This window comes from Thalia democratica, chromosome 6, assembly GCF_965202585.1.
Source record: "Thalia democratica chromosome 6, ktThaDemo2.hap1.1, whole genome shotgun sequence".
Lineage (NCBI taxonomy): Eukaryota > Metazoa > Chordata > Thaliacea > Salpida > Salpidae > Thalia > Thalia democratica.
In genome coordinates, this window is record NC_139170.1 from 45,287,050 (window position 1) to 45,296,474 (window position 9,425).

Sequence of the window (9,425 nt, forward strand, 5' to 3'; positions counted from 1 at the left end):
AAAACAAAATATTTTAAGATAATCATTCGATTTAGGTTATAAATATATTTTTATTTTCAACTTTCATTAAAAAGGTTAGAAAAATATCATTTAAGTTACAAAATTTAACGGTAGAACTCCATAATTTATGAGTTTCTGGTGTAAGCTGCAGCTGTTGAAGGATAGGTCTGGTAAGACATCCAGGTAAAATGTTGTAATGAAATGAACAGTTATGAAAACTATGTTGCTTAATTTTAAAATTTTTATATTTAAAAATCCTTATACTAAACTAAAAATAACACTACACCTTTACCAGTTTTTAGCAACTTTATTACGACGGTGTGCTAAACGTAATTAACTTTCAAAAGTTTCTAAATAACGGATTTATATTTAAACTTTCTAAATAACAGCTGTAAAATTTGTTTTATTTTTAAAATGCTTATTTTTTTCTTTGTTTCAAGACTAAAAATTCCCAATGAAAACAAATCGACAGTTCAGACCTTTCTTGATTTGTGATGGTTACAACTTTTGTGATACTACTGTTGCAAAAAGAGCTAGATTACACAAAACATTTTACTTTACTAAAAGAATACTATTTCAACGTAAGTTAAAGTTTTACATTAAAAAATATACTATAGCACAAGTTGACGTTTTTTTTTACTGAAAACAAGTCTTATGTTGCAAATCATAAATGTTTGGTATTTTGTGAATATTTTACAGAATGATTCTTCAACTTCTTTAATAGCTGTAATATTAAAAACAACAACAAAAGCAACAACAACAACAACAAAAGCAATAACAACATCACAAAACAAGTTATTTGAAAATAAAACTAAAACGATTTCAGCACAAAAACCGGTTATTTTAAAACTTTATTTAGTTTTTAGTTATATTAAAACACTTTTATGTACTTTTTAAAGTAGTTGTCATTGTGACAATGAATACATCGCACTACGTTGTCAGAGCATTACATCTCGGACTAAAACTAACAAACTTCAATGTTTAAAATACTTATAAATGACATTCTAGCAACACTGATTTTCACTATAATTTATTATTCTGTTCGTTAGAAGGTAGCTTTTTGGTTTTTATTCTACAAATTACTTCGAATAAAGAAACAAGTAACTTTGAGAAGCTGACAAAAACATAAAAGTAAAATCTTTCATCACACCTTTTTATAAAAATTTATCGTTATTTTGTAAGCAAACAGCATTAACAGCAGATTATTCAAACATTTTAAATTTGTATCTAACACTTTATTAGTTTATATGGTTTTTTTTATAAAGTAACCGTTTTAAGACTAGTTTTTTATACATAATAAGTGTTTCAAAAATTTGATCTAACTTTCGTTTAATAAACAAACTTTGTCTTTGCGTATTCACGCTGGTAAAAGTTCACGCCTTTTAGTAACAATAAAGTTTTGTTGTTCTATGAGTGAACAGTGTTTACAAAAAAGAAATCAATACAAACTAGGTTTAGTATAAAGTTTATTGTGCTTTTCGGTTGGTTTTAGTTGAATAAAACCGTTTTCAGTTTAAGAAATGTATATTTCATAGAAAGTTTTTAATATTGATATATTTTGTAATTATTTATAGTTTTTGTCATCTCAGCTACACGTTTAGTAGATAAAGTTAACTTTAGTTTAATCATACTTATTATTAAACAAAACTGTCAAAGTTTTATATTTATTTTTTTCAAAGGAGTAGCAATTGAATTATTTGTTTTATTCTAAGCCAGTTTACTTTCAAACTGAGAAGAAACAAAGAAGAACAAAAAAAAATCTAAGTTTATTGTAAAACAGTATATTTGATATAGTTTAGTTTATAAAATACCTAGTATTTCATGCTTCTTTTAATTTTAGATTAAAATAAAAGGACAAACTTATTGTTTATAATTTGGTTAGTTTAGATAACTTGTTTTACTTATTCATTTATTTAGATTTTAATTTACTTTGTTAATAAATATAAAATTGTGTGTTTCAAGAAGTTACGGTATTTTATACTAGTTTCTATTCTTTTCACACAATTATTTGTTTAAGTATAAACATAAAGTAAAAACTTATTTTAAAAAAATCAGAGTAAACATGTAATGACCAAACAAAAAAAATTCTTTACAAAAAATAGATATTTTAGTAAACAATAAAGAAAATCTAAATAGTTAATTGTTAATTACTAAGAAAACTTATATCATTTTTAATTAAACTGCAATATCGCTGTCATACGCTATACGAAGGTAATCAAAAACAATTTACTATCAATATAACGTTTTTCGACTCATTGAACTGTTCTAAGAAAACTAGAAAACTTTAATATTGCAAACTAAAATGTTTTATTCAATTTGTTCGTAAAAATATGATAATTATAAACTTTAAACTAAAACTTTTAGCTGTTAGCTTTTCTATGTTAAATCATGAATCATAAAAGTTTAATTTTTTCGCTTTACTAACAGTTTGCAATTTTTGTTGAATCGATGAGGTAATTACAAAACAAACTCGAATTTTATAAAACTTAAAAGAGTTTATACAATTTTTTTCTAGTTTTTGAAGTGTACATTTTTATTGGTAAGACAAAGCGTTTTTAAGGAAATTGGATTAGCTGTTTGTTTAGCTTGCTTTAAAAAATTAAGCAACTTGTTCGAAATAAAATAAAAGTAATTTTTTTTAAAGAAATTAATTTATTAAAAAAGAACACTAAAATAGTAAAATAACATAACTGTGAATTATTTGACAGTTTAAAATGTTTTGATTTTTTTTTCTGTATAGTTTTATATGCACCTAAAAATTTTTATTAACTACTACTGTGCATAGGTGCATACTGTCAGAAATGCTGCTTTCAAGTACTACAGCATTTTTACCTAGTTTAAAAACTTTTTAGTTATAAAATGAAAGCTTTTACACTTTTTTACACAAATTCAAAAATGCTACTAGAGCTCAAACAAAGCTGTCCAATCGAACTAGTGTTCAAAGCTTTCGTCATTTATTAAGTTTTTCAATGGTTCAAAAGGCTTTAATTTAACAAATTGTACAACCGTTTAAAATAATTAACATCTGGATTTTTTTGACTCGGACTAAAACTTAATTAAATTCAACATATATTACAAAAATTATTAATTTTTTACTAAACGCTTTCAAGGGTACAGAAAGAATTAGATAAAACAATTAATTCATAAAATTTAATATTTTTTAATTTCAAGTACAACCCTATTTAGTTTCTAACATGACTTAAATTTTCGTGACCGTTTAAAGCAACGTGAAAATAACTATTAGGTAGCTCAACTTAGCACAATAAAATGCAAACAAAAACCCTAAAATTCTTTGTAATTCAATACGCAAACTTTATTTACTTTATTTTGGTTTGCAGTATCCATTGTTACCGTTTATCACAAATTGCAATGAGCAAGTCCGTTGGTCGAATGTTTACTGATTGCCGTTTTCCGATTGTATTAAAGAAAAAAGTAATACTCGGGTAAATGTATAAAGTCAGAGCATGCACTTACTAAATTAGACGGCAGTTGTTTAAAAATAAAGCATGAGTTATATAATCAGATTAGGTGCATTTAGTTTATGATTGTAAAGACAAGTCTCACAGCTTATAACTGAACTACAGTATCTTAGTCAAACACCATCAGTTTGTTGTTGAAAACGTTTGTTAATCAGATAACGTTTTTGAACTTAAAGTACTGTTCTAAAACAATTAAAAAAAGCTTTGTTTAAATTTTTTTAAGCCTACATAGGGTTCAAGTAAATATAAACATTATTTGCTTTGTAGTTGTGCTACATAGAGTGAAAAATTTTAGAGTTTGAGTTTTTAGTTCAGGATTTTTTTGTTGAAAGGATGTACAAAATAAACAAAAGCATAAAATATGTAAGTTTTTAACTAAAAATTTTTAGAAGTAATTATTTAAATAATTCATTTTAGTTAAAAAATTTATTTTTGACTTTTGTTTAGATAACATACTCAAATCTAGAAATACAATCATGTAGAGATGATTTAGTTGTATTAGTACGCAAATAGATGCTGTGAAACCAAAAAAGTTAATGATGTTGAACAAACTATTTTATCAATAAATAGTTAAGGTTTTTAAGTTAGAATTAAGTTTTTCTCAGTATTTAACCTGATCTAAAAAATTATAACGTTTTATTTGCTTTCAAACATTCGCATAGTTATACAAAAACAAAGAACTAAGTAAAACAAAAACTTCGAACTATGTTAATATTTTTATTTAAATTTAAATTTATAAGTGTTGTGTATAAATAAAAATAGTTTTAAAACTGTCATTCGATATTTTTGTTATAGCTTCGTACTTTAATTGATTGTTTTGTGTTTTAAAATCTTGCTTTTAGTCGTTATATAAAAGTGTTTGTACAATAAATTCACAAAAATCTTTAAACAAAAGTTATAACTAGCCATGATAATTTTTCAAAGATATTTAAATTGCCTTCTATAGTAAGATATATTTAAATTTTGGTTAGATTACTAGTTTAGGTTTTTTAATCTTAGCAAATCTTAACAAAGTTTAAAAAAAATAATTGTAGTTTAGGAGTTTGAAGTATTATGTATATTTTAAAAACTTGACTTATCGCTTAAATCAAAGTTTTCCTTTAAAACAATTAAAACTATTACTATTAAATAGATATTAATTCTTATTCCAGTGACTAGCTATAGCTTTGTAATAAAAAAAAAAACAATTTTACTTTTAACTGTCATTGATAATAAATCTTAATAAGCAAAACTTTAAATTTAATATCTAACGCATGTAGTAGTAATTTACAAAAAAAATATAAAAACTTCTTATTACTGTTTGGTTTTATTAAACTTTTATTTTTTTTTAGGTTAGATGTATAAAAAAAGACCTTAAACACAAAAAACATGAAAAGAATCCATAAAAATAGATTATTTTTAGCAATCTCAGCAATAGCAACTTTTGGATTATGTTCATTGTTCAGTAACCGTTCCAGTGAAATATTTTATTTTGTTAATAACCTTTACTCTGATGTTAGTTGGAGCAAGTGTTTTGTATATATTTACTTTATAGATCGCAACAAAAGTTCTCGACATAATGATAAGCATATTTATATGGAATATTTGAATAAGGTTTTATCCAACTGATGGTCTTGTTTGATTTAGTTCAAACGAGTGAAACATTGTTTTGTAATAATATTTTAAATTTTTAGTTGAAACAAAGAATTAACTGATGGTTGTTTGAAAACTGCTTTTATAGATGTTAGGCTTTTTAAAAAAAACCTAAGATTAGAAACAAAACACTTGTAAACTTGTGATACAGTTTTATATAAAATTTTCAAGCATATGTTTTCAAAGGTAAATATTGAAAAATAGGCTGTATTTTCTTTCATGTAAAAGCTAAACATTTTTAACAGGATGGTTTTGTTTTAAAAGGAGATGAGACTGTGAGTTTTCTGTTTTTTTATGCTTAAAAATTTTGCATGACGTTTAACTTCGAAAAAAAATTACTGTTTAAATTAACTTAAGTAACTCAACCTAAAACTTTGATTGCAAAAAATTGACAAAATTAAATTGTTTTAGGCAATTATATGCAAAGTCGGAACATAATTTTAGTATAAATTTAATGCTTATCAAAATAATTACGTTTAAAAACATGTGTATTGTAAAGTTTGATTAATCCCGTAAAAAACTGTAATGAAACAAAATCATTTTGTTTTCCAAGAATAAAAATTACTTAAAAATGAGCACTTTTTTTTCATTACATAAAAAGATTATTTTAGTAGAAAGCAAAACGCACAAAGTGAAACAAAATTATCATTAAGTCATTAAAAAAAAACTAAAAAATATTTCACACCAAAATGTTTTTATTTTAATGTTTTAAATAAGTTTTAAATCTTACATATACTTATAATTACCATTTATCATTTTAGTTGCAGTAAGTAGATAATTAACAAACTTATTATTTTAAATCTTCAAAATAATTACAGATAATACTTTATTGGTATCGTCCTTGGGGAAGTCCGGTTCGTAGGAAATTGGGGTCAGAATGCGGTAGTTGCGTGGTAACAGACAACAGAAAAAGGGTTCGTTATTATTTTTTTATATAATTTTTTTGTTTTCATCTATTTACTTTTATGTTTAGTCAAAAACTAAAAATTTCTAGGAACAAGTCTAACCAACACTTTTTAATTTAAGTAAATTAAGTTAAAGTGTTTGTTTAAAACTAAGTTTATAAATAATGATGAAACCATGTCACTGAAACTTAAAAAAAATATTTTTTTAATTGTATCTTTGTAGATTGAAGAGAAAGGCACTAAAGGTGTAATATTTCATTACCAAGAACTGAACAAAAACGATCTACCCAAAACAAAAAGGTAAACTAAACCTAAACTTTTCAAAACTATAACTAGAGTTGTAAATAAAAATAGATCTATAAAAGAATTTTTAGGAACTGTCATTTTATAAAAGTGTTTTGAAAACTGTAATTATGGCAAAAGCATCGCAGTTATTAAAACATACAAGTACTTTTTGTAGAAAAGCTAAATATATTTTGTGGTTATCTAAACAAATAAATAATAACCACGTCACGATTTAATCTTTAATTTCGAATATCAATTTATACAAACACAATTAATTAATAAGATGTATGTAGTTTTTAGCTTAGTTTAAATAAACCTTCTTGATTTGTAGTAAACGTTTTTTATGAAGAAAAAAATCTTTGACCAATAAGGCAACTCTAGTTCTATTTTGTTAGTGTTTAACAGTAACTATGTTACTTAACAATAGAACACTACTTGTACTTGTGTTAAAAGCTTAATTTTTTCAAGAATTTTTCATTATTTTTATTCATATAATTTTATTTGCTTAAACTTAGTTAGTTTGCTAGTAAATTCTTCGTTAAATTTTTTTTTTCATAGTAGTGTCTATGTAAAGTATTTAAGTATGGTTTTATTTGAGTGAGAGCAATTTAACAATAGCTCACATTTTTAATAAAACAGGCGCTCAGACCAGTACTACGCATTTCATTCGATGGAGAGTCCGGCTTATGTGAAAACAGAAAAAGGGAGTTTAAAGAATTACGACGAATATTTCAACTTGACCATGACAGTAAGGTGTGAATTTTGTTTTAAGTATCAGAAAATAAACTTTCTGGATACTTTTACTTAAACCTAGTAGAACACAAAAAAAGTGGAACAAAGGAAATAAACAAATTTATTGAAATTAAGCAAATAAACTACATTATTTTTATTTAATTTTGTTTTATTGTATTATTTTTTGGACAATACCTCTAAAGCAACATAAAGAAAAATAACTTATTGTCTTTAAATTGGTCTTAACGTAATACTTAATTTTTCAGAAGAGACGGAGATGTATTTTATCCTTACAGCACTATGTACAAAACCGCTTTAGAAGTAAAAAAGAAAAACACTAGTTTACAAGAATTGATGAAAAATAAGAAACATTTAGCCACTTGGTTCGTAACTAACTGTGGCTATACAGTGGGTGCTAAGAATAGATTTAATCTTGTGCAAGAGTTGGTTGATTTGGGGCTAGGTGTAGATCGTAGGTTGTTTGAACATAATTGTTTTATTTTATTGTAAAATTTACAAATTTAGTTATATTTAAACGCCTAATAAATAATTATAAAATTACAATAAGTTGTTTAATAAGAACTTATTTTAGTAAAAATCTAAGTAAAAATTTGTTTTTATTTAATTGTTTAAATTCTTTTTCCATGGCTGTTACATATCTTAATCATTTTTAAATTTCTACTTAAGCACTGACGAGGTCTTTAACCGAAACATAGTTTGCATAATCAAGTCTTTAAAGAATAAGTACAAATTGATTTCAGTAGTTATGGCTCTAAAATATTAAACTAGTAAAGTAAACAAATATTACAAAAAAAATTAAAACTAGTGAAAAGACTGTTTTGCAACTTTGCTACTACATTAATAAGTAGGTCGTTTTAGTAATTAAAATTTTAAGGGGAAACTGTTTTCCGGGGGCACCAGTCGTAAGCAACCGGCTACAATACATGGGAGAAATAATGCTGGATTTTATAACAAAGCACAAGTTCTACCTTTCATTTGAAAACAGTCACATGTGCAAGGACTACATTACTGAAAAGCTGCACAAAAACGCTTTCTTAAGCGGGGCTGTACCTATTGTTTACCGTGCAAGAAAAGTAATTTTTGTTATTTGAGTCTTTCACAAACTAAAATTAAAACAAGGCACAGTTTTACATAAATACTAACTAATTTTAATTCTTATACAAATGTAATAAATTATAAATACAAAATATTTTTAATAAAATAAATCCATACCACATTAAAAGTATACTTCTGCAGCTGATAAACTTTCACTAAACTTATGCTGAAATGTTGCCAAGTTCTTAAGTAATATAAACATTTAGCAAGACTACGAAGCGGTGATTCCTGAGAAAAGCGCCATTTTTGTCGACGATTACGCCGACCTGGGGCAATTGATCGATCACATCAAGTACCTTGACAAAAACGACACCGCCTACATGGAGTACTTGGCGTGGAGACTGGACGACCCGGAGAAATTTTACGGGTACAACATGGCAACGGGGGACTGCGAACTTTGCTTGAAGTTGACAAAGTTGTCAGGTAAAAAGGGATATAAATTTGCAAACGGGAGAAGGGAATTGCCGAAGAGTAAAATTTTCAACTCTCTTGATGAATGGTTCTACAATGAAGAAGATAAAGAGTGTATTTTGTGATCTTCAATTCAAAAAATAACTTCAATAAACGTAAAACTAATCGTTTTTTCATACTGTTAATGTATTTTAGTTGATAGTTTTATAAAATTAAAACTTATGACCAAAAGTTTTTACACAACAATTTTCGTTGACATTTTTATTTTATTGTTTACTGTTTTACTACTAACAGTAAAAAAGTTTTAATTGTTCTTAATGTATTTTGTTGCAAGTACTATAGTTTGTTTGTGCCAAAAAGTTTCAAAAGTATTTTTAAACTTTAAACTTCGTATCAAACGGAATTTATGACTGAATATGCCAAATTAAGTATAATCACAAATATTAATTTTATAAGATTTTAGTTAGATTTCTAAGTGAAAAGTTCTGACTAAAAAAATTTGAAGATGTGTACTTCTTCTTACACTTTGTTTTTAGCTATGGTTAAACATATATATTCTTATAAAATTACCTAAAAGAATGTTATTTTGTAAGCTTTACTCTTTATTTTTATCATTTATATTCATCAAACTATGCATCAATTTCTACCTATTTTTTTTAGTTTCATTTTATAGTTTTAGATTTAAATTTTGTTATTTTAGTTATTTATATAAATACTGCATTATAGGTTTAAAATTCGCTAGTCTTTTTTATTCTAGTTAACTTAACTTGAAAAAACAAACTAGAAATAATATGTACAGTAATTTTAGATTTTTTTTAACTTCTAATTTAAACTATTTGTCATTTTTAAAAGTACTTTAAAACTA

The 9,425-nt window shown here is 25.1% G+C and overlaps 1 protein-coding gene across 1 annotated transcript; it reads left to right on the forward strand.

Moving 5' to 3' along the window:
• Window positions 1-3,369: 3,369 nt before the first annotated feature.
• LOC145839143 (alpha-(1,3)-fucosyltransferase fut-5-like) lies at window positions 3,370-8,685 on the forward strand. The gene is made up of 8 exons (XM_082946753.1): window positions 3,370-3,381; window positions 5,357-5,386; window positions 5,930-6,025; window positions 6,240-6,316; window positions 6,941-7,054; window positions 7,300-7,509; window positions 7,929-8,127; window positions 8,356-8,685. The coding sequence occupies exons 1-8, from the start codon at window positions 3,370-3,372 to the stop codon at window positions 8,683-8,685; spliced, it is 1,068 nt and encodes a 355-aa protein (XP_082802879.1).
• The last annotated feature ends 740 nt before the right edge of the window (window positions 8,686-9,425 follow it).